Source organism: Carcharodon carcharias, chromosome 7, assembly GCF_017639515.1.
Source record: "Carcharodon carcharias isolate sCarCar2 chromosome 7, sCarCar2.pri, whole genome shotgun sequence".
NCBI classification, from domain to species: domain Eukaryota; kingdom Metazoa; phylum Chordata; class Chondrichthyes; order Lamniformes; family Lamnidae; genus Carcharodon; species Carcharodon carcharias.
Genome location: NC_054473.1, coordinates 5,033,962 through 5,060,070, shown reverse-complemented (window position 1 = coordinate 5,060,070; position 26,109 = coordinate 5,033,962). Strand labels below are relative to the sequence as shown.

The window sequence follows — 26,109 nt, the reverse complement described above, 5'->3', positions numbered from 1 at the left end:
CCCTTCCTTCCAACACATATTGCTAGCTATTACTTAATTCTCTGATCTGACTGTGCACGAGCCCTTCATTCTACACCTAGTTCCTAGAGCCCTCTTTAGAGAATCCAATTCCGACATGGAATATGATTTCTGTCTCTAAGATATTCTGCAGTTGTTCTATTGCCTTCACACTCGGAAGGCTACACCTCATTTGGACACTTACAGAAGTGACTAACCACTCCTCATGAATCTCCAGTCACACTGCGTTTTCTCTTTCTTCTTGGGTTAACAACTTGCTCCATGCTGATTTGGCCTTGCGTCTGATTTTCTCTCTGATTGATTGTCATAGGTGCTCAGAATTGTACACCCTCACAAGCTTGGTCTGTCCTGTACTCTATCCGCCTGATCTGTCTTTCCCCATCCCCCCGTGGATGGTCACTCACTTTTTTCCACTTGACTTCCCCTTCTAAGATGTCAGCTATGTTTCAGTTGATTGCTTACTCTCCCTCTCTGATGTGAACCAGAGGGCCATGAATTCAAGCCCCACTCCGGAGACTTGATCCTCATTATCCCAGGTTGACAGTCCCAGTGCAGTACTGCGGGAGTGCTGCATTGTCTGAAGTGCCATCTTTAAGATGAGATGTTAAACCAAGACCCCGTCCTCTGACATGCATATGAAAGATCCCATGGCCATTATTTCGAAGAAGAGCAGGTGTATTCTCCTCGATGTCCTGGCCAATATTTGTCCCTCAGATGGAACACAATGTGGGAAGGTGTGAAATTGTCCATTTTGGCAGGAAGAATATTATCTAAATGGTGAGAGATTGCAGAGCTCTGAGATTCAGAGGGATCTGGGTGTCCTAGTGCATGAATCACAAGAAGCTAGTATGCAGGTACAGCAGGTAATTAGGAAAACTAATAGAATGTTATCATTTCTTGCAAGGGGGATTGAATACAAAAGTAGGGAGGTTATGCTTCAGTTATATAGAGCACTGGTGAGACCACATCTGGAGTACTGTGTACGATATCGGTCACCTTATTTAAGGAAGGATGTAAATGCATTGGAAGCAGTTCAGAGAAGGTTTACCAGACTAATACCTGGAATGGGTGGGTTGTCTTATGAGGAAAGGTTGGACAGACTAAGCTTGTATCTGCTGGAGCTTAGAAGAGTAAGAAGCTACTTGATTGAAACATTTAAGATCCCGAGGGGACTTGACAGGGTGGATGTGGAGAGGATGTTTCCTCTTGTGGGAGAATCTAGGACTAGGGGTCACTCTTTAAAAATAAGGGGTCACCCATTTAAAACAGAGATGAGACTAAATTTTTTCACTCAGAGTTGTGAGTCTTTGGAACTCTCTTCCTGGAAAGGTGGTGGAAGCAGAGTCTTTGAATATTTTTAAGGCAGAGGTGGATAGATTCTTGGTAAGCAAGGGGATGATAGGTTATCGGGGGGTGGGTGGGATGCAGATTTCAGATTACTATCAGACCAGCCATGATCTTATTAAATGGCGGAGCAGGCTCGAGAGGCCGAATGGCCTACTCCTGCTCCTTGTTTTTATGTTCGTAACCAGCATCACTAAAGTTGATTATCCTATCTTTTTCACATTTCTATTTGTGGGAGCTTACTGTGCACAAATTGGCTGTCCAGTTTCCTTGATTGGAACAGTGACTACATTTCAAAAGGTATTTCATTGGCTGTAAATGCTTTAGGATGAGCTGAAGTGGTGAAATATGCTATGGGACCTCAGGTTGATTCTTTCTCAACCTGTTTCTTTCCTGCCCAAACCTGTTGGGTTAATATGTATTAACCTTTTAATATGTAGGTCAGGTTCCAGTGATCTTATTGGTGCTGATCTGTTATTTTATCCTGAGACCTGACTGGGGGAGCAATGACAGCTTTGCCCCTGATCTCCCTCTGTATCTCCGTCTACGGAAAGAGTCTGTCCCTCTAAGCTGTTCCATATGTCAGGTATTTTATTTTGCAATTTCCTTATCTACTTTATTGCAGGTGCCTAAGCAGCTGGTGTTTCTATGTTGCTGATTTTCTTGCATCAGCTACCTCACACCAAAACATATTCTTTCCTTTTCTAAAGGCTATTCAGATTCCTGCAGATCCTTTTCCTTCAAGAAACTTCAGCATTTCCCACACACCCATACGCTCACTACCCCATTCATTCCCACACAGGCAACATTCCAATATCCCAGACACAGGTGAGCTATTTCCAAAGGTTATGGTTTTAAAACTTGATAAACTGCATTGTTATCTTTCTTGAGATGAAAAGGTAGCACTTCACATAATTACAACGACTGCACAGTTATATAACAGTGACAAGCCACTTCAGATAATCTGTCATGTTTGCTGCAATATCCCTGATTAACCCTTTCTAACATGGTCTCCAACATTCACCAACATGTCATGAGTTACTTGATGTGAGCAGATGAGACTGTAACAAATGCAAGGTTGACACTCCCACTGACCCCCACTCCCTTATAACTGACCCCTATCCCCACCTTTTTTTTTGCCAGACATGGGGGTGGTAGGAGGCGGGAGAGAGTTAAAATCAGGAACACCGTTATGTTATTGAGGTTGTGCCATAGTGGACTCTTACTACTTAGCTGATGATTAAAGTCTGTTATAAATAAAGATTAGTTGATTTTTAACAAAGTACACAGACCTCAAATAAATTCAGGGCCTATGAGGAGCTTTTCTGGTTCCTGAGGAATGTGATGAGCTGCGATATAGATCCAGGCTGGGATTTCTTAATCTTTAATGAGCTTTCTTTGTTTACAGGTTGTAATTGTAACAATCACTCTGGGAGGTGTCACTTCGACATGGCAGTGTACTTAGCTACAGGAAACGTGAGTGGAGGTGTGTGCGATGATTGTCACCACAACACGATGGGCAGGAACTGCGAGATGTGCAAACCCTTTTATTACCAGGACCCTTCCAGAGACATTCGGGACCCCAGAGTCTGCGTTCGTGAGTATTGAAGGGGCTTAAAAGTGGACAAACTGCATCAGTGAGGAGAGGGAACCATGTCACAGAGATCTCACAAAAGTCCTGGTTTTAACCGAGCGTGGAGGAATATTGTGCATCCAAGGGTCCAAGTGAACAGTGATCTATCCAGCTGTTTTTATTTTAACGTTCAGGCCTCAGAGTCACTGACTCAAGTCCAAACCTAGCAGAGAAGGCAGGGAGGCCAAAGAATGACAGCAGGAAATGATGCGGTTATAGGCAGGTGGGAAGCCATGGGAACAGTCTCCAGCAAGCAAGTGAGGACAGAGGCAGAGGGGTAGAATGGACTCCTCCTAGCCCAACAATGGGAATTAGGGGAAAACTCTCCACCAGTTGGAGTCATACCTATCGCAAAGGAAGATGGTTGTGGTTGTTGGAGGTCAGTCATCTCAGCTCCAGGACATCACTGCAGGAGTTCCTCAGGGTAGTGTCCTCGGCCCAACCATCTTCAGCTGCTTCATCAATGACCTTCCTTCCATCATAAGGTCAGAAGTGGGGATGGTCACTGATGATTGCACAATGTTCAGCACCATTTGCAACTCCTCAGATACTGAAGCAGTCCATGTCCAAATGCAGCAAGACCCGGACAATATCCAGGCTTGGGCTCATAAGTGGCAAGTAACATTCATGTCACACAAGTGTCAGGCAATGACCATCTCCAACAAGAGAGAATCCAACCATCTCCCCATGACACTCAATGGCATTACCATCACTGAATCCCCCACTCAATATCCTGGTGGTTACCATTAACCAGAAACTGAACTGGACTAGTCATATAAATACTGTGACTACAAGAGCAGGTCAGAAGCTCGAAATCCTGCTGAGTCCCCAAATTCTGTCCATCATCTACAAGGCACAAGTCAGGAGTGTGATTGAATACTCTCCACTTGCCTGGATGAGTGCAGCTCCCACAACACTCAAGAGGCTTGACACCATCCGGGACAAAGCAGCCCGCTTAATTGGCACCACATCCACAAACATTCACTCCCTCCACCACCAACGCACAGTGGCAACAGTGTGTACCATCTACACGATGGCTTTCGTGAGTAAGGAGGTGAGTCACTCGCTGCAGAATTCCCAACCTTGACTTGCCCTTGTAGTCACAGTATTTCTATGGCTAGTTCAGTTCAGTTTCTGGTTAATGGTAACCCCCCAGGATGTTGATAGTGGGGAATTCAGCGATGGTAATGTCATTGAATGGTAACTCACCAAGGCTTCTTTGATAGCACCTTGTAAACATGCATCTACCACGCAGAAGGATAAGGGCAGCAGACACATGGGAACACCACCACCTGTTAGTTCTCCTCCAAGCCATTCACCATCCTGACTTGGAAATATATCGTTATTCCTTCCCTGTCGCTGGGTCAAAATCCTGGAACTCCCTTCCTAACAGCACTGTGGGTGTACCTACGCCACACGGACTGCAATGCTTCAAGAAGGCGACTCACCACCACCTCTCAAGGGCAATTAGGGATGGGCAATGCAACACTCACATCCCATGAACGATTAAAATGAAAAAAGACTTACCTGGGCCTCTTCCAGCCTCTTCTTGTTTGCCGCTGGAGAGACTGGGGGGACCATTGTCAACCAACAGTTAAAATTGTTTGTGGGTCCAAATGATATTGTTGGATTGTGATCTTGCCATTGTAATCAGCCCTCCCCCCACATTCCCATCCCACTTTTCTGTCCCAAAGCCAAACAATCGCCTGTTAAAATTAGGCTGAATTGGGTGGGAGGAGTTTATGGTGCTGAATGTTCTTAAATCAGATTTTAAATTCAGCCTCTCTGCTTGTCCCACTCTCTCAGTCAGGCTGGGTTAAAACCCCACCCTGTGGTGTGGGGTGAAGCAAGAGAAACTCCCATGAAAATGGCAGTGACGCCTGTGGGGTATTTTTGGAGGTGGGTGGTGTTTCCCTGACTAAACGAAACTGCTTCAACTGGCTCAATTTTCAAATAGGAATTTCTCAACAAGATCCAAACAGAAACTTCTTACTTCTATAAATCTAATAATTCAAACAAAGTAAATGAAAAGAATGAAAGATCTCATTGAGGAAAAACTGTAAAATATGAACTTGAGTTTCTGGTTCTGCACCTTTAGTTGACCACTCTGATTCACTGTAATCTTCCAGTGAACATTTACAAACCTAAATCAAACTAACCAAGTTTCAATTATCAAGTTAAAGCACCAAGCAGCTCTGGAAGAACATTAAATGATCAAAGCAAAAATACTGCGACTGCTGGAAATCTGAAACAAGAACAGAAAATGCTGTAAAAACTCAGCAGGTCTAACAGCATCTGTGGAGACAGAAACAGAGTTAACATTTCAAGTCCGTATGACCCTTCTTCAAAAACAGAGTTAAAGTTTCAAGTCCGTATGACCCTTCTTCAGAAACAGAGTTAACGTTTCGAGTCTGTATGACCCTTCTTCAGGGCCCTCTTTCTGATTAAGTGATCAAAGGCAGGTTCTATTGGAAGATGGAGAGGAGCAATTTTGGGGGTGTTTAAACTCGCATTAACACTCCCTCCTCCCCTCCCCACCCACACACATACTCTCACAAACACTCTCACACACACACACACACTCACTGTTGCATACCCACACACACACTCTCGCACACACACATTCTCTCCCACACACACATGCTCTCTCATACACATATACTCTCTCACGCTCACACACACACACTTTTACACACACATGCACACACACACACACATGCATATTTGCACCCACAAACACTTGCACACATGCACACTCACACACACACACACACACACACACACTCACTCACACACCCCACCCTCACTCACACACCCCACCCTCACTCACACACCCTCTGACATGCATAAATCCTGACATGCACACACTCGCACATGCACTCTGACGCACACTCACACACAACTCACAACTCACACACACACACAACTTCCCACTCACCCGTCCAGGAAAATCATGACCCTTTAAGATTGAACAAAAGTATTGAGCTTTCCAAATGGTTTCAGTGGAGATGGAGAGAAGGTGAGAGGAATAATGATTACGTAACACCAAACCCAACTGCAGATTCTAGATTGTGAGAGGAGAGACGAGGAGTTCCACAGTTTTGAAGTTCTGGCACAGAATGAGTTAGCAGAGGAGATAGTGAGAATGAGTCTAGATTTCAACACAGTGAAGATATCAGGACGGGGAAGAGTAGGACAGAGAATTGGAAAGCTAGGAGGAACAAGGGAAGAAAATTTAAGAGAGAGTCTAAACATCGTTGTAGCAGCTATACTGAGAAGGATGTGATCAGGAGGGCAGAAGAGAGAGAAGACATCAGATGATTGCATCTGCCTGTGAATGAGAGGGGAATTTTCTGCTCCTGTTGTAGATACCAGGTAATGCAGCTGGCCGGATGTGATAGTTTGCTGGGGAAAGGTTGAAACCTATCCAAAGTGAAGTTGGCTGATTTCCTGTTGATGAACCATGTGAGTAAATGAGAAGCACATCCTTGGCTTGTCCAGTCTTCACAGCTGCAAGTGAAATTTTCCAATTATGAGGAAGAAAAACAATTTTTGTCCAGTGCATCATTGGCTATTTAGCCATCCTCAATTATCAGCTAAAAGTGGCTGCAGATGCCATAAAATTGTTGAGCAACTGTTGAAGGAATAGTGGTGGGAGATTGGGTGGGACAGAGGGTTCGGAATAGCTTCTGTCTTTTGGGACCTTTGTTCACATACTTCCCTGACTAATAATATGAAAATTACAGTTGACCAATGAACTTGGAGCAGTCTAAACTAATGCTTTGCAGATTATTACAGCTCACTGCTTAAAAGTTGGGCATAGTGTTGTAGAAGGACTCATGGGCTAAGCAAAGCCTGACATGGACCATGACGTGAGACTCCTTCTCTTCCAGAAAGAGCTAACAACAAAGAAATTCAGAAAATGCTGGAAAAACTCAGCAGCTCTGCTGTGAAGAGAGCAACAGAGATAATGTTTTGAGTCCATATGACGCTTCTTCAAACTCTCCTTCATACGGACTCGAATCGTTAACTGTTTCTCTTTCCACAGATGTTGTCAGACCTGTTGAGTTTTTCCAGCATTTTCTGTTTTTATTTCAGATTTCCAGCATCCACAGTATTTTGCTTTTAACAAAGAGATTCAAGTTCAGGGCAGCACCTTACAGTCCATCTACCGGACAGTAACTCCCACAGCTTCTGCCTTGCTGATTGATCAACAAAGTTCCAAAAAGGCAAATAAACTGTCTAATGAGCCAGAGAAATCCCTCCCATCAGGAGCCAGAACTGGTGTTGGTCACTGCAAAGCCCCTATGCAGAGGTGAAGATACAGCCAAACAAATTCTGTTGACTGTGACTGCAGAGTGGCATTCCAAATAATGCAACATTTAGAATGCCCTCTATTACCAGAGCCATACAGCCCTGAAGTTCTGAAGGTCTTCAACGCCTGAGCCTCCATGGAACAGTGGCAAGGCAACTTGTAGCAACACAACAAGAAAAAGACAGCTTAAAAAAATTCCTCCTTATCTCCCTCCTGACCTTTTACCAAGGATCATAAATCTGTATCCTCTGGTTACTGACCCTCCTGCCACTGGAATCTGTTTCTCCCTATCTGTATCCCTATAGCTGTATATACTCTGTCAAAACAGCTTCATGATTTTGAACACCTCTATTAAATCTCCAGTGAACCTTTTCTGATCCAAGGAGATTAACCTCCAGTCACTCCATGCAACTAAAGTCCCTCATCTGTGGTACCATTCAGGCAAATCTTCCTCACATCAGCATGGTTTCATCAAGGGGAGGTCAAAGAAGATTGTAAGAGTATTTTTAGATATATAAAGGGTAAGAGAGAGGCAAAAGTGGACATTGGGCCACTGGAAAATGATGCTGGAGAAGTAGTAGTGGGGAACAACGAAATGGCGGAGGAACTGAATAGGTACTTTGCGTCAGTCTTCACGGTGGAAGACATGAGTAACATCCCCAAAGTTCAAGACAGTCGGGGGGGGCGGGTGCAGAGGTGAGTATGGTGGCCATTACCAAGGAGAAGGTGCTAGGAAAACTGAAAGGTCTGAAGGTGGATAAATCACCTGGACCAGATGGATTACACCCCAGAGTTCTGAAGGAGAAAGCCGAAGAGATAGTGGAGGCGTTAGTGTTGATCTTACAGGAGTCAGGGAGGGTCCCAGAGGACTGGAAAATCGCTAATGGAACCCCCCTGTTTAAGAAGGGAGTGAGGCAAATGATGGGAAATTACAGGCCGATTAGCCTGACCTCGGTCGTTGGTAAGATTTTAGAGTCCATTATTAAGGATGAGGTTTCAGAATACTTGGAAGTGCATGACAAAATCGGGCAAAGTCAGCATGGTTTCATCAAGGGGAGGTCATGCCTGACAAATCTGTTAGAATTCTTTGAGGAGGTAACGAGTAGGTTAGACAAAGGAGAGCCAATGGATGTTATCTACTTGGACTTCCAGAAGAACTTTGACAAGGTGCCGCACAGGAGGCTGATCAGTGAGATAAGAGCCCATGGTGTTAGAGGCAAGGTACTAGCATGGATAGAAGATTGGCTGTCTGGCAGGAGGCAGAGAGTGGGGATAAGGGGGTCCTTCTCAGGATGGCGGCCAGTGACTAGTGGAGTTGCGCAGGGGTCAGTGTTGGGACCACAACTTTTCACTTTATACATAAATGACCTAGATGAAGGAACTGAGGGCATTCTGGCTAAGTTTGCAGATTAGTATGCAGGGGGAGAGACAGGTAGTATTGAGGAGGCGGGGAGGCTGCAGAAGGATTTGGACAGGTTAGGAGAATGGGCAAAGAAGTGGCAGATGGAATACAACGTGGGGAAGTGTGAGGTCATGCACTTTGGTAGGAAGAATAGAGGCATAGACTATTTTCTAAATGGGGAGAGAATTCAGAAATCTGGAGTGCAAAGGGACTTGGGAGTCCTAGTTCAGGATTTTCTTAAGGTTAACTTGCAGGTTGAATCAGTAGTTAGAAAGGCAAATGCAATGTTGGCATTTATTTTGAGAGGACTAGAATGTAAAAGCAGGGATGTGCTGCTGAGGCTTTATAAGGCTCTGGTTAGGCCACATTTAGAATATTGTGAGCAATTTTGGGCCCTGTATCTCAGGAAGTATGTGCTGGCCCTGGAGAAGGTCCAGAGGAGGTTCACTAGAACGATCCCAGGAATGAAAGGCTTAACATATGAGGAACATTTGAGGACTCTAGGTCTATACTCGATGGAGTTTAGAAGGACGAGGGGGGATCTGATTGAAACATACAGAATACTGAAAGGCCTGGATAGAGTGGATGTGGGGAAGATGTTTCCATTAGTAGGAGAGACTAGGACCCGAGGGCATAGCCTCAGAGTAAAGGGAAGACCTTTTAGAACAGAGATGAGGAGAAACTTCTTTAGCCAGAGAGTGGTGAATCTATGGAATTCATTGTCACAGAAGGTTGTGGAGGCCAGGTCATTGAGTGTATTTAAGACCGAGATAGATAGGTTCTTGATTGGTAAGGAGATCAAAGGTTGCGGGGGAAAAGGTGGGAGAATGGGGTTGAGAAACTTTTCAGACATGATTGAGTGGCAAAGCAGACTCGATGGGCTGAATGGCCTAATTTCTGCTCCTATGTCTTATGGTCTCTCCAAGGCCCGTACTTAATTATATCGACAAATATTAAAGGAGTTGGGCCTTAATTCTGGCCTCTGAGAATGAGCAAGGCTAAATGTATTTTATTTATAATTGTGATGAAAATGAGAACAACTGAAAATGCAAAATAAAAGGTTATTAGTGGGAGTTGGGCAGAGGTGGTGGGAGGGAAGGTGGATTAAATTCACTTCCTCAACCTCACGGCATTTACCATTATGCTTTAGTTCAGAATGCTTTTAGACCACGTGAGATTGTGGGCAGTTTGAGAATTTGAAATTGGTTTAAAAAATCTGCGAACAAAAGGCTAGCCTCAGGAAAAGTAAGTTGAAGCTGTTATCATAAAAACCCAACTGGTTCACTCTCCTTCCTTTAGGGAAGGAAATCTGACATCCCTGCCCGCTCTGGGCCTGTATGTGACTCCAGTTTCATACAACATGGTTAACTCCTAACCCCCCAACGTGGCCCAGCAAGATACTCAGTTTGTGTCAAAACCACTGTCACTGGTTCAAGAGGAAGACCCTGGTCAGGGCAGCCAAAGGCTGGGCAATAAACATCAACTTTCCCGGCCACAGCCACATCTGAGAATTTATCAAAAAAATGCACAGCCGAGTGATCAGCATCTGTAAGAGGAGGTGAGCTTAGCCTTTCAGGTGGGATCTGGCATCAGTGCTGGGCCTAGGAGTGGGGTCTTTTCAGTCAGGACCTGTTGACCTGTCTTATTTCTCACAAATGTTCCTGGATTTTCTTGTGGGAATGGGCGGGCAGGGATTTTGCTTTCGCCAAAGCATTTCAGAGCTTACTGAAGCTCTGGTTTGGAATGAGGAGAGAAATGTTAATGATGTCGTTGCCCCGCAGCATGTGACTGTGATCCTGATGGCTCTCTGAACGGTGGAATCTGCGACAGTCGGGATGATCCAAACCTGGGAATGATTGCTGGGCAGTGTCGCTGCAAGGACCACGTGGAGGGTCCACGATGTGACAGATGTAAAGCTGGCTACTTTGGGCTCAGTGCTGAAAATCTACAGGGCTGTCAATGTGAGTCCCTTCAACAAACATTACTCTGTTCCTGGGTGAAATGGTTCAGATCTGTTCAATGACATTGAATCGGATATAATCTGTTTCCTGACTCCATTGCAGAGTTGTAATGAGAAAGTATGCATTTCTGTAGTGCCTTTCACATCCTCAGGACATCACAAGGCACTGTATAACCAATGAAATATTTTTTGAAATGTAATCATTGGTAGAATGTAGGAAATGTGGCAACCAATTTGTACATAGCAAATGGCCAGATAATGTTTTTATGGTGGAATTGGCTGAGGGATCTGAATTTCGGGTTGACAGCCACAGCTATCCCTGGTTTTGCACTCCAATGCGTTCCTAAAAAACGGTGTGCTAAACAAAAATGTGCTAAATGAAAATCACTTTCCCATAAAAATGTATGTAATAAGGACGGGTTATGTTCCTGACCTGTAATGTTTAGATTAAAAACCTAATGGCTGCCTTGAACCTAAATGGCCTAAAAATCTTTTAACGAACTTAGACCTCTTACTAATTTACTCATTTTTACTGACTTATTAACTCCTAATAACTGACTAACTCTTAATAACTTATTAACTCTCTACTTAGCTCCAGCCCACCACCACCTCACCTCTTGTTCTCCACTTCCATTGTATGAACCTCCTGCTCATAGCTTCCCTCTCTTTTCCGCTCATCGTTTCCTCTTGCTGCCCCTTTCCTGAGCCCTCATTATAAGCGAGGCAGCAAGGGTTTGGGAGCAGAGTGGGAAAATCGGGAGAAAGAGAAGCAGGAGGGAATGAGGGGATTGTTGTAAGGTGTTGGCGCATAGGTCAGTAGATCTTACTAAGATATTCGTAGTCTTAGATTGTACAACAATAAGTATTTATTAACTCCTAGAAACTATATACATAGGTACAGTAAAGGCCCAAGCTAGGAGCTGTCTCCATGCTTGCTTCTGCACATGGCTCTGTCCAACCCTGCATTGATCCCTAGGTACAGATCATGTGTTCTCTTGCATCACTGTGTGGGGGGTACTGTACTCAGTTCCACGTTAACCCTATATATGCCAGACCCTTATAATACCAGGGTTGGAAGAGGAAAGCAGTTGAGGAAACGGGTTGGGAGGGGGAAGCGGGAGAGAGTGAGAAGGAAGTGGGAGTGAGGGGGTCGGGAGAGGGAAGTGGGAGAGAGTGAGGGGGTTGGGAGAGGGAAGCAGGAGAGAGTGAGGGGGTCAGGAGAGGGAAGCGGAAGAGAGTGAGAGGTTCGGGAGAGGGAAGGGGAGGGAGTGAGGGGGTAGGGAGAGGGAAGCGGTTGGAGGGAGTGAGGGGGATGGAAGAAGGAAGCAGAAGGGAGTGAGAGGGTTGGTAGGGAAACGGGAGAGAGTGAGGAGGTTGAGAGAGGGAAGCGGGAGAGAGTGAGGGGGTCGGGAGAGGGAAGCGGAAGAGAGTGAGGGGTTCAGGAGAGGGAAGCGGGAGGGAGTGAGGGGGTAGGGAGAGGGAAGTGGTTGGGAGTGAGGGGGATGGAAGAAGGAAGTGGAAGGGAGTGAGGGGGTCGGGAGAGGGAAACGGGAGAGAGTGAGGGGTTCAGGAGAGGGAAGCAGGAGGGAGTGAGGGGGTAGGGAGAGGGAAGCGGTTGGGGTGAATGAGGGGGATGGAAGAAGGAAGCGGGAGAGAGTGAGGGGTTTGGGAGAAGGAAGCAGGAGAGAGTGAGGGGGTCGGGAGAGGGAAGAGGGAGGGAGTGAGGGGGTCAGGTAGGGGAATTGGGAGAGAATGAGGGGTTTGAGAGAGGGAAGCAGGAGGGAGCGAGGGGATCAGGAGAGGGAATCGGGAGAGCGCAAAGGGGTCTGGAGAGATAAGTGTTGGGGGAAGCGAGGGAGTCGGAAGTGGGAAGCGGGAGAAAGTGAGGGGTCCTGATGAGGGAAACGGGAGGGAGCGAGGCATTCAGGAGAGGGAGGCTGGAGGGAGTGAGGGGGTCGGGAGAGGGAAACGGGAGGGAGCGAGGCATTCAGGAGAGGGAGGCTGGAGGGAGTGAGGGGGTCGGGAGAGGAAAACGGGAGGGAGCGAGGCATTCAGGAGAGGGAGGCTGGAGGGAGTGAGGGGGTCGGGAGAGGGAAACGGGAGGGAGCGAGGCATTCAGGAGAGGGAGGCTGGAGGGAGTGAGGGGGTCGGGAGAGGGAAACGGGAGGGAGCGAGGCATTCAGGAGAGGGAGGCTGGAGGGAGTGAGGGGGTCGGGAGAGGGAAACGGGAGGGAGCGAGGCATTCAGGAGAGGGAGGCTGGAGGGAGTGAGGGGGTCGGGAGAGGGAAACGGGAGGGAGCGAGGCATTCAGGAGAGGGAGGCTGGAGGGAGTGAGGGGGTCGGGAGAGGGAAACGGGAGGGAGCGAGGCATTCAGGAGAGGGAGGCTGGAGGGAGTGAGGGGGTCGGGAGAGGAAAGCAGTTAGGAAAATGAGGGGGTTGGAAGAGAAAAGCGGGAGGGAGCGAGGGGGTCGGGAGGGGGAAGTGGGAGGGAGCGAGGGGGCTGGCAGAGGGAAGCTGTTGGGGGAAGAAGGGGTCGGGAAAGGGAAGCTGTGAGCAGGAGGGTCGGGGGAGACAACAAGTGAAGCAGCATTTTGTTTAAAAAAAAGACTGGGTACTCACAGTAACTGCACTGAAACAAAAATGCATTATTAGAAAACACTTTAAACAGGGGTTACCTGTACGAGCATCTGGTGGATGAGGGTGATTCTCCCACCACTTCAGCATATAGGTTGTGGGAGCCCATTAAATCCTTCTCCCAGGTTCCCCTCCCTCGTATAGAACAAACTCTCCCCACTGTCAGCTGGGATAAAGATGGTGTTCATGTTGCAGTCTGTCAGACTCTTAATCAGCTTGCTCTCAGAGGGAAGGCTGTGGAGATATGAAGTGATGAGCTCATAGGTAATGATGACTTAATCTGTTTCTCCTGCAGCTTGTTGGTGTGATCCTCTTGGGACGGTGGGAGATGGGCTGCCCTGTGACCCTGTCAGTGGAGACTGCTTCTGTAAGAGGCTTGTGACTGGTCGCAGTTGTAACCAGTGCCTGGTGAGTCCATCTTTAACCGTATTCAGTCCTCCACTGCATGTCCTTCCAATCCAGGAGATAATCCCCAGCAAGTGGCATCACAATAGAAGGTGCAAGCTTTTCCAGATGTCAGTGCATGCCAGGCCAAACATCTGTGAACTTAATCGCAGACAAGAAGGCCCCTAGTTGATTTTGGGCTGTGCCAAGTTAACTAACATGTTACAGTTGGCCTCAGTGCCCCCTAGAGTAAGGAGTGAGAAAAGCAAACCAGAGTTCCTGGTCCTGATTCACAGGTGTGACTCTTGAGATTAAGCTGTGATGACTACACAGTCAAATAGCTGAGCATCACACATAAAGCTGGCAGGCTGTGCAAGAAAGTGGGTGGAGGGGGCACTTGACAAACTGTTAGAATTGATTTTCCAGGCAACTTTCCTTGGTGGAAACATTGATCTTTATTTTCAAGACAGCAGCAGTAAGTACATGTGTACATCAAACTCTATGACCAAAGAAGAACTCTATCTAGAGGTTCCCCATGCTGCTAACTCATTGGTTTACACAGATCATGTGATCTTACAAGACAAGATTATTCTTAAAGCTACAGTCCTACGTTTATCAAAACTATAGTTACTACATTCCTCCCCCTTTAATTTTTCTGTACATTTTGTATTTACAGGGATATTTATCTCATGACATTACAATATTTACACAGGACCTGAAATTACAAGTTCAGTCTTCCAGGTGGTTTCCTGATCCATGTGGAACGTTGTGGCTCCACAATTTCCGGTTCTTTGACAGGAACCACATTGCATTAACATCAGGTTCCTCCTTAGGCACAGGCAGTTCAGTGTCATCGGGCACGTCTGTCCTTGGTTGAGCAACTTCAACAGGAACCACAGGTTCAGCAATGGTTACAGGTGGAACATCATTTTGTTGGGGTATCTCCCTTCTTCTTAAATGATCCACATGTTTACGGGTGATCTGACCCTCCATTTCCACATGGTACGACAATGGTCCAGTCACAGAGCTTACTTTATCAGGTAACCACTTCAGTCCTGCACCGAAATTCTTTACATATACTGCTTCTCCAGCAGTAAATTGTTGCTCACGACTATGCAAATCATGAGTCGCTTTTTGCTTCCCTTCACCTTTCTCCACTTTCCCCTCCAAATTGGGAAGTATCACGCTCAGTTGTGGTCAAAGATGGCGCCTCATCAGTAACTCTGAATCCTTTCCCTACATGTCGTCTTCTTTCTACCACAGAATTTAGTCTCGGCCTTTTTTTTTCACTTCACTGCCGGCCAGACTTCTCTCAGGTGAGATCTCAACTTGTCTTAGTTCAGTTGTTGAGCTACCCATGATTTCATTATCTACTTGCGTCTTGGAAAGTTCAATGATTTTTCTTTTCAAAGCCTCTTTAGCTTCATTTAGCTGATTCTTCAACTCTTTTGTCTCTTTCTTGTATCTGTTGGCTTCCTCCTGGAACCTTGAACATTGCTGCATCTTCTCTGCCAACTGGTTCTTCAGTTTGTTCAGAGTAACATTAAATTCTTCCTGTTTCTCTTTGTAATTTTCCAGAGGTACAAACTTTGACATGAGGGATCCTTGTAGTGTGTGAACAGGTTTTCCTTTGTGAAACTCACTCGCTTCATCTTGAATTCTGTCATTCAGCAGAGTCTCCTTGAGTTTCTTCTGCTGTTTTTCCATGTCGTTGTTTAAGACAGTCTTCATTTCTTCAAGTTGCTGAATGGCTACACACTCCGTTTTCATCCAGTTGTGGTCCTTGGACTCTCCAGGCTCTTTCTGAAATACCTTACCTTGTTCCATTGCCAACTCAGGAACTCTTGCTGTTTCATTCTGAAATCTCACTGGCTAATCAAGGTTAATTTCCCTATCCTCAATTTCGACCTAGAAGTCTTGGTCCTCTGCCTTCTAATACCGTCACTTAGTAGTTGTGCTGTTTGGTGTCTATGATGAACAGGTACTCTGGTAATACCTTTTACCTGGATTTCTTTGCCTGTGTACATTTTCAGCTTGGCAGAGGATTGCTCCAAATTTAATTGTTCACATTTACTTAAATATCTGCATGTGTGTTCTCCTATTACAGTGGCAGAAGTACCTGTGTCTACTCCCATTTTTAAGGGTTTATCATTCACTTGCAATGTGACAGTAATTGGCTCTGTCTTCCCAACTTTCATGGTGAATAAGGAATAAATGTCAAAATTGGTTGTTTCTGGCTCTTCCACACTATATAGTTCCTTGGACTTCACTTGTTGCCTTGAAGCCTGTTTTAATCTCGCTTTGCAATGTTCCAATGTGAGCCTACTTTCATGACAAAAATAACACTCCACCTTTTAAATTGCCAATCATTAGGAGTGTGATTGTTTCCATGTTGATAAAAATTAGTTTTTGAATTTTCTGCTAAGCTGTTTCCTCTGAATAAAAGAGTTGACGTTTCGAGTCCTCATGACCCTTCGACAGAACTAGTTCTGTCGAAGGGTCATGAGGACTGGAAACGTCAACTCTTTTCTTCTCCACCGATGCTGCCAGACCTGCTGAGTTTTTCCAGGTAATTCTGTTTTTGTTTTGGATTTCCAGCATCCGCAGTTTTTTTGTTTTTATTTTTGTTTCCTCTGAATGTTTGAATGGCAGGGAGCTGTTTCCCGCTCTGCATCGGAGTCCCGGCTTTTCATGCCACATTCGGCTGACCGTTCCCACCCAACTAGGAAAATGGCGCCATTTTGCGCACCTTGAATTGCTTGTGCATCCCTTACAGCGCTTTCCATCGCAAGCGCTATTTCTAACCCTTTCTTAAAATCAAGATTCACTTTAGCCAGCAATCTTTGTTGAATAGCATCCTCTTGCACACCACAGATCAAATGATCCCTGAGCATATCATTCAGGGTTTCACCGAAATCATAATATTCCGTTAATTGTTTTAATTTCACCACGTAGGTAGCAGTGGTCTCCCCCGGGGCTCTATTCCGTGAACTGAAGCTGAATCTCTGCATTGTGACTGAGGGCTTGGATTGAAAATGAAAATGTCCCTTAATGAGGTCTACTAATTCACCGAAGATCTTTGAATCTGGGGCATTGCGGGCTGTCAAGCTTCGAATTAAACTGTAGGTTTTGCTCCCACAAATACTCAGGAGAATCGCTTTCCTCTTTTCCTCCCCCGTGATTTTCTTGGCTTGAAAGTAGAACACAAGATGTTTTATCTATTGAGACCAGTCATCTGTGGCTGGCTCAAAGGGATTGATTCTGCCAAACTCTGGAATTTCAGATGAGTATATTTTCCTTTCTTTTTAATTATCTTGGATACTCACAATCACTGGATGAGGGACAGTACCGGACTTGATTTATCCTTGTTGCCAGTTTGTTATAGAGTTCATTTTCTAGGCAACTTTTCTCAGTGGAAACATTGAACTTAATTTACAAGACAGCAGCAGCAGCTACGTGTGTGCATCTAACTCTATAGCAAAAGAAGAACTCTCTAGAGGCTTCTGGCGCTGCTAACTCATTGGTTTACACAGATCATGTGATCTTACAACACAGGATTATTCTTAAAGCTACAGTCCTATGTTTATCAAAACTATAATTACTACACAAACCCTGCCCAAAGTAGGAATCAATGCCCTCAGAGATTAAGAAGGAGTAAAAATTGTTGGTGATTTAAAATAAAACTCAAAATTGACTTTGGTGAGCTGCTATTTCTTGATATACATATTCTCCCTACTCCTTCCAATCTTGGTAATCAGGCCTTGCTGGAGTTTTCCCTCTCCCTTTTTCAGAAGCTGAGATTAATTGTAGAATCTCCAGCATCTTGCTTAATTCAGCACAGCCCATGACTTGACCTGGGAACTGCCTGCTCTGTGTGGTCCAGTTACAGGCTGTTCAGTTTGGTGTGGCAGCAGCTGTTGGGATACCTCTCCGTTTCTCAGCCCATTCCACCCACTGCTGCTAATTTGTATTTGGATCTGAGCCATTACCAGCATGGTTACATGGCAGTTGCTAAGGGATTTAGAAGCTGGCTCCAGATCCTGTGGAAAATCATAAACCAGCAAAAATAATAATAACTTGTAAAATATGGGCAGGTATTCTGTGTATGTGAGTAGGTGTTTGCCAGTGTGTGTAAATGCCTATGTATTTGCTGACGTGCAAATGAGTATGGGTGTATACATCCATTTCTGAGAGTGTTTGTCCTTGTGTGTAATTGCTTGTGTGTGTTTGTGTTTATCTCTCTGTTTGTCTCTATGATTGAGTAAATGTGTGTGCCCATGTTTGTAAGAGAGCAGAATTTAACAACCTCCCTCAAGTTGAGTCTGGAGGTGGGGGTAGCATTTAATTTAGCGAGAGAGCGCCGGATGGGAACTACTTAGAGGCCTCAAAGATTCAACCAGCAGTGGGCGGGTAGCCACCACACGGGAAGCCTGAAAAGTAAACCCATGTTTAATCGAGGAACCTGGCATTGGGAAGGGGGAGCTGAGATCCGGCTCTCCCATCCTTTCATCTAGCTCCCTTGCCTCCCCTAGCCAGTGACCCCTCTCCCTGTGGCCCCCATCCCACCCTCACTCATCTGTAGCCTGGGTCCCTCACTGATCCTGGGCCTCCGGTGGGTGCATTGCCAGCAGATACCACTGCTCCCCTGTGGCGCTAATGACATTGGTGAGCTGCCAGCCTCTGGCCAACAGCACCACTATGGCGGGATTTCCGCTCCCGGGGTCCCTGATACTTGGGGAGGCCCACTGCTGGCCAGGCACTTAATTCCCCAAAGGGGGGTGCTGTCATTGACTCCTTAGATGGTGGGTGAGACCCTTGTCCATCGCCTGCTTTAAATTCCACCCTGAATATGTGTGTGTGTATAACTATTTGTGTGTGAACATGTCTGAGTGCGTATCTATCTGTCTGTGTGTGTAGTAAACACTTTTGTGCCTGTCTCAGTTGGATGCTGTGAGTATGATGTTCTGATCTTGTGCAGGGTGAGCATTGGGCACTGAGCCATGATCTCAATGGCTGTCGAGCCTGTGACTGTGATGTGGGAGGAGCATATGACAACCAGTAAGTAGAAAATTCATTCAAATTTAAGATTCCTCACTAAAGTCTTTTTTTAGGGCTGAGGGTGTGACTGGGATTCAGGAGAGAATTGTGCTTCCACAAAGCAGTAATGGAAAGAAATTGAACAGTCAAATTGTTTCTGGGAGCTTCCTGTCCCAGGAGATTCCTGTCCCGGGAGGTTCCTGTCCCGGGAGATTCCTGTCCCGGGAGATTCCTGTCCCGGGAGATGCCAGTCTTGGGAGATGCCAGTCTTGGGAGATGCCAGTCTTGGGAGATGCCAGTCTTGGGAGATGCCAGTCTTGGGAGATTCCTGTCTTGGGAGATTCCTATTCTGTTTTCTGGTCAACTGCATGAGTAAATTCAGTGTTTCTTTCATTTGTTGAAACAACTGCACAATCATGTTGCTGGGAATGGAAACAGTTGACCGTTTCAAATCAAATCGGATCAAATCAAACCCTCAATCTCATTTCTGAATATATTCATTAACTGAGCATCTATCAGTCTCTGGGGTAGAGAACTTCAAACATTTTCATCCATCTGAGTGAATATTTTTCTCCTTATCTCAATCAAAAATGGCTGACTGTCTTCCTGAGACTATAGCCCATAGATCTAGACTCTCCAGGGAGGGAAAACAGCCTTTGAGCGTCTACCCTGTCAAACTCTTAAGAATTTTATACGTTTCAGTGAGGTCACCTCGCCATTCTTCTAAATTGCAGAGAATATCAGATCATTCTACTCACTCTCTCCTCTTAGGACAACCCTCATCTCAGGATTCAGCCCTCTCATCCCGGGATTCAGCCCTCTCATCCCGGGAATCAGCCCTCTCATCCCAAGAATCAGTCTAGAGGAACCTTTGTTGTATTCCTTTCAAGTCAAGAATATCCTTCCTTAAGTAAGACCAAAACTGTACACAGTACTCTAGGTGTGCCCTCACCAAAGCCCTATACAATTGTAGCAAGACTTCCTGATTCGTTTATTCCAATCCCTTCACAATAAAAGCAAACATACCATTTGCCTTCCAAATTCTGTACTGTACCAGCATGTTTTTTTTATTCATTCATGGGATGTGGGCATCACTGGCTGGACCAGCATTTATTGCCCATCCCTAACTGCCATTGAAAAGGTGGTGGTGAGCTGCCTTCTTGAACCGCTGCAGTCCCTTTGGTGTAAGTACACCCACAGTGCTGGTAAGGACAGAGTTCCAAGATTTTGACCCAGTGACAGTGAAAGAAGAGTGATATAGTTCCAAGTCAGTGTGGCTTGGAGGGGAACTTGCAGGTGGTGGTGTTCCCTTGATCTGCTGCCCTTGTTCTTCTAGGTGGTAGAGGCCGCAGGTTTGGAAGTTGCTGTCAAAAGAGCCTTGGTGAGTTGTTACAGTGCCATTTGTAGATGGTACACATTGCTGCCATGTGCATCGGTGGTGGATGGAGTGAATGTTTGTGGATGGGGTGCCAATCAAGTGGGCTGCTTTGTCTTGGATGGTGTTGAGCTTCTCGAGTGTTGTTGGAGCTGCACTCATCTGGGCAAGTGGAGAGTATTCCATCACACTCCTGACTTGTGCCTTGTAGATGGTGGACAGGCTCTGGGGAGTCAGGAGATGAGTTACTCGCCACAGGATTCCTAGCCTCTGACCTGCTCTTGTAGCCAAAGTATTTATATGGCTAGTCAAGTTCAGTTTCTGATCAATAGTAACCCCCCAGGATGTTGATAGTGGTGGATACAGCGATGGTGATGGTCAGATTCTCTCTTGTTGGAGACGGTCATTGCCTGGCACTTGTGTAGTCTAAATTTACTCGCCACTTATCAGCCCAAGCCTGAATATTGTCCAGGTCATGCTGCACATGGACACGGACTGCCTCAGTACCTGAGACATCGCGAATGGTGCTGAACATTGTGCAATCATCAGCGAACATCCCCCCTTTATGATAGAGGGAAGGTCATTGATGAAGCAGCTGAAGATGCTAGGGCCTAGGACACTACCCTGTGGAACTCCTGCAGTGATGTCCTGGAGCTGAGATGACTGACATCCAACAACCACAACCATTTTCATTTGTGCTGAGTATGAGTCCAAGCAGCGGAGAGATTTCCCCCAATTCCTGTTGACTCCAGTTTTGCTCAGGCACCTTGATGCCACACCCAGCCAGATGCTGCCTTGTCACTCTTACCTCACCACTTGAACTCAGCTCTTTTATCCATGTTTGGACGAAGGCTGTAATGAGATCAGGAGCTAAGGAGCCCTGTTGGAACTTTCTGTAATTCCTGTGCAAGGACACCCAGATCTTCTGGACACACCTACATTTCTCAGTCATGCATCTTTAAAAAAAAAAAATTTTGCTTTTCCATCTTTCCCACCAAAGTGAATAATTTAACATTTCTGCACATTGTACTCCATCCAGGACGTTCATACCCAAGCATTTAACCTGTCTATATTCCTCTGCAACCACTTTGTGTGTCTCCAAAGCATATAGGAATGCCCAGGAAGCAGTGATCCCCAGTGGGCCAGAATTGTCCGGTCCCATTGGCATCTGGCGTCATGATGGGTGGTGGGGGGAACAATATGGAAGAAAGGCCAAAAATTGGTTTCACGCTGTCGTGAAACCAGTTTGTGATTGTCCGCTCCACCCATCAATGGCGGGCCACGTTTGCCACCACTGCATGTCGGGAACCTCATTTCAATACCTTAGCATCTCATTATAATCCCAGCTCACCGGAACCATCCCCCCATGTCAAATTTACCGTCCACGTTGACACATCGTCACACTGTTCTTCACAACTGCCTTTAAAAGGCTTGCACCTAGTGAGCTGAACTTTGAGGGGAACTTGGAGGTGAGTGCACACAACCTTGCACAGTGTTTGCGAGCATCGCCTGTAGGACATCGAGGAGGAGGCGCCACACATTCTGGGGGTCACAGGCAAGTCACTTTTTCCCGGCTGGCATTGAGTGCAGTGCCAAGGTAAGGGCTCCAGTGTGGGTCAGGCCTGAGGGGAGGCAGGGGCAAAGCAGCACAGACTGAAGGAAGTACACAAGCACGTGTCGGGGTGGGGGGTAGTTATGGGGAGGTGGTGGGTGAGGGAAGCGGCCACACACTTGGAAAACCTTGTCAAAAGTGAGCATTCTTCTGCAGCTGAGACTGTTCAGCTGCAGCTCCATTGACAGGCTTGGAGTCGGAGCCTCTGAAGCTTTTCTGCCCACTCAAGCAATGTAAAAGCATGAAAGTGCCATCAAATGCTTCAGAACCTTTCACCCCTCGGGCACAGACTGCAAATTAATGTGCGTTTTAGGGGGCAGCAGAACAATTGGCCGACTGGGCAGGTTGTACAATCCCCTTGTGAAAGGGGCCATGGAGCAGTCACTGGTGGAGGTGCTCACAGCCCCTCGCAATGTCTTTATTCAGGTTTGGACCAGTATCCATCATGGTTCAAGCTAACAGTGCAGCCTTACAGTGCGGGTTAGGAGAATGCCTGTGCCTGAGCTGAGAGCACAGCATGTAGTCCAGTGGCCGAAGCTGCCGCCAATCGGTCAAGTGGAGGTGGTGGGGTTTCAGACAGCTACGAAGTACAGTAAACACTGGCCATCCAAGTGGTGGCCAACACTCTCCTGCATACTCCTGAAGAGACCTTCAGACTTAACCAAGAGAGCTTCTTGGGACACATATGCTAACCCACTCATCTCCCTCTTTGATCCTGCGGGTGGAGAATATCTGGATCATGGAGCCTGGTGATTTAGCGGTATGCCTCATGGCTGACAGGGAGTAGAGAAGAAGAAGAAGAGAGTGATGGAGGCATCTGGCTTGGCAAAGGGAGGAGCACCTTCCTCAAGATGAAGGTGCAGCAGGGCCTGCTGTGCACGCAGCTGAAGATCCGCAGAGAGCCGTAGCTTGTAGGTGCTTCGCTAAACCCAGGGTCAGTAGACGGGATTTGTCATTCCTGCAGATGACTGAGAGCCAGAGTCACTGAAGACAGCGCATGTCTAGGGAACTGGTCAGTCACATGTGCCACTTACTGCAGGGTTTGGTGCCACAGGGACATGAAGGGCATCCACTGCCAGTGGCTGTGAAAATGACTATGGTGCTCATTTCTTACACCAGTGGCTCCTTCCAGGACTCCACAGGTGACTTGTGTGCGGAGACTTGTGAGATCCCGCACAAGTGAATCCTAAAGGCTGTGGCTGCCGTCTTTGCAAAGGCACAGAACTTTGTGCATTTCGCCCGGGATCAGGAAAGCCAGGAAGCAAGAGCACTGGGATTTGCGCAGATCTCAGGTTTCCCACAGGTGCAGGGTGCCGTTGACTGCACTCACGTAGTGTTTACATCTCCGTGGCAACAAGCGGTTAACTACATCAACCACGAGGGCATCCACTTGCTGAATGTTCAGCTGATGTGCGACCACCACACACATATCCTGCAGGTCTGCACAGGATTCCCAGGGAGTGTCCATGACTCCTTCACCCTTAGCAGGTCTCAGATCCCTGACATCTTCCAGGGTCCACAGAGAAGGCTACCTGCAGAGGCCGTGCTTAATGACACCCATGTAGCAGCCTCAGACTGCAGCAGAGCGACGGTTTAACAAGGCTCATGCCGCGACCCGGACTTTGGTGGAGCAAACGATTGGCATTTTGCAAGTGAGGTTCCGGTGCCTCGACAGGTCCAGTGGAGCCTGCAATCCAGTCCACAGAGGGTGTTGCACATTATCATGGCTTGCTGCACGCTCCACAACCTGACGCTGCAAAGGGGGAGGACCTGGCTGAGGAGGAGATGGAGGAGATGCATGATTCCTCCGATGAGGAGGACTTTGAAGGGGATGAGGGTGATGCGGTGATGATGTCCTCGAAGGCGAGGATGACATTGATGAGGCCATCGCACTGGCCAGATGAAGCAGGCGTGCTCGGGAGGCCCTCATTACTGCAAGATTCAGGGAGGATGATGACGAGATTCAGTGAGGACAGTCCTGACATCCTCACCTTGCATCTGTGAATGTTTGACTCCTGTGTGGCTGATGGCAGCACACATCCCCTCAGTGTTCAGGCTCATGTGATGGAGATGCTAATAGTCGCTAGATTCCAGGAGGATGATGATGACAATGTGCAGTGAGGACACTCCATAGATCTTCACAGCCTCTGTGAATGTTGGCCTTCTGTCTGGCTGAGGGCAGCTCACTTGCGCTCTGTGATCAGGATCATATCGTGGAGACGCAGCTGTGAAACTTTAAATGCAGCTGATCCTTTGTCAGCATTCAGCACCTGACCCCTTCAGGAACAGTGTCACCCGTCGCAGATGCTGAAGAGATGGGCAGTGGGGGCCAGCCCCACCACAAGGGTGCTGAGAGCAGACAGAGAGAATGACCGAACTCTATGATGCCTGCCTATGACATTCTGGCAGAAATGACCAGCACTGTAGAGGTGCAGGCGTCACTAATGTTTCCAGTGAGTGTGAAGCTGGACCACCACTTTGGTCTGAAGGTTACACACTGCACAGGGAAGAAGCCCTGGACTGAGGCACCTGTCTCTACCTTGTGATGGAACCAAGGTTTCACATCTGAGTGACACGAGCTCTGCTCATCATAATGAGGAACCATAGACCAAGAGACATTCTTGGGAGTTTATTTACAATAGTGAACATTATGTACAATTGATTAACATTCATGCCCAGGCTGTGCAACCACGTCTTAACCTTTCTAACCCTGCCACTATGTCTTGGTGTTCCTCTGGCATCCACAGCAGAGGTGGAAGCAGCCTGCGGTCTGTTACGCTCTGTCTGTGATGATCTTCTGGATGACCCTGGCCTGCTTTTGGGGTCCAGCTGCGTGGCAGTGACACCATCCTCATCCTGTGGAGCCCGAGCTGCCAGGGTCATAGGAAGAGGGGATTCAGATGAGTCGGATACTTTCGGAGTCACCTGGTTGGATGGCCCCGTGATGTGCACCTGCTGACCCTCCTCCCTATTGGTGACCCCTGGGGTGCTTGGCTGATTCAGTGAGGAGAAGGAGTAGCTGGAGTGTGATCGAGCTGCCTCACACAATCTCGTGTTGACACTGTTGGAGACCAACTATGGCGTCAACAATGGAGTTTAGCCCGTGCAGCAGTGCAGGACCGATGTCCTGGACCAAGGTCTCCATGGCGGCCACCATCCTACCAGTGTTGACCTTGGTCGGTTGGCATGCCGGCGCTATCACCTCAGCCTGAAGGTGGACAGATTCTTCCATCGTGCCTTGAAACCCGAGGAGTGCAATGGACATCCCTTCCTGATGTTCCCGAGCTTGCCTTTGCAACTCCAGCAACTGAGGTAGGACTAGTCATCAGACTCAACAGATTTCTGGCCTCCAGCTGTCTTCCAAGTGCCAGAAACCTGGTAAGTCCCTGCCTCCGCCTGCTGTGGATCAGACAATGCGATGTGCTCACCATGTTGTGACCCCGAGGCTACTCTAGAACTAGGTCCACCGAGGTGTGTGTCACTGCGCTGCTGGAGGCTGTGGGTGAGCGCTGTGACGGGACTTCAGTTAGGATGACATCAGATTCTTCTTCTGAGGTGCCTTCGGAGCTGGAGTCGACAACCTGGGTCGTGGACCCCCTCAGCTGTTTCCCAGATGTGCCTGCGAAAGCAAGGAGCGATAATCAGTGCATGGCAGGGGACCGCGGAACAGGACACATCACTCACAGCACGGCTGTCTGATGGATGTTGCACTGCTGGATCCTCACTTGGTAGAGCAGCACTGACCTCACCGTCAGCACAGGACCGGTCCCGGTCATCGCCGGCCAGCTGGATGGCTCTAACCTCAAAGTCTGTGAGGACGAGTTCAGGCATTCCTTCACCAGTCTGCAATCTCTCCCTTTTGTTGTGTGCCAGCTTGTCTTGCGTAAATACAGATGGAGAGAGTGTAAGCGGGACACTTGCCAGGCCAGATCAGGAGGATGCCTGGCATGTGTGGGTGGGGAGTAGTGTCACGAACAGGATGAGGACATGATCCACAGGGTAGATGAAGGTGTGTGTGAGAGAATGAATGGTGATGTCCCTTGAACTGGCAGTGAGTGAGATCCCTGTGGATGTGTGATGGGTTTGTGTGAGTGAGTTGAGAGTGATGAGGAGCGTGACTTACCCTGGCAGAATGGAGGAGATCATTCATCCTCTTTCAGCATTGGGTGACTGTCCTCTTCTGAAGGGCGTTTGACGTTGACCACCGCTGCCACACCTCCCATGCTGGATTGACGGCCTTGTTTGCTGGTCTTTGTGCAAAGCAGGGATAAAGACTTCACAGCAAGCCTTCACTGTGTCCAGTAGGTGCCCGAGGGAGGCGTCTCTAAATTTGGGGGCAGCATGTTTCCTCCCTTTGGCAGCCATGACTTTCCAGCTTCCGATCCCTTAGAGAG

The 26,109-nt window shown here is 47.3% G+C and overlaps 1 protein-coding gene across 2 annotated transcripts in view; it reads left to right on the top strand.

Annotated features, from left to right (window-relative positions):
• Positions 1 to 26,109, top strand: part of lamb2 (laminin, beta 2 (laminin S)) — a 231,545-nt gene that overhangs the window by 79,697 nt on the left and 125,739 nt on the right. For both annotated transcript variants that reach the window (XM_041192265.1, XM_041192264.1), the window contains exons 9-12: positions 2,771 to 2,959; positions 10,494 to 10,673; positions 13,603 to 13,715; positions 18,670 to 18,749. In XM_041192265.1, the coding sequence (XP_041048199.1) occupies positions 2,771 to 2,959; positions 10,494 to 10,673; positions 13,603 to 13,715; positions 18,670 to 18,749 (562 nt within the window). The remainder of the gene's footprint in view (positions 1 to 2,770; positions 2,960 to 10,493; positions 10,674 to 13,602; positions 13,716 to 18,669; positions 18,750 to 26,109) is intronic.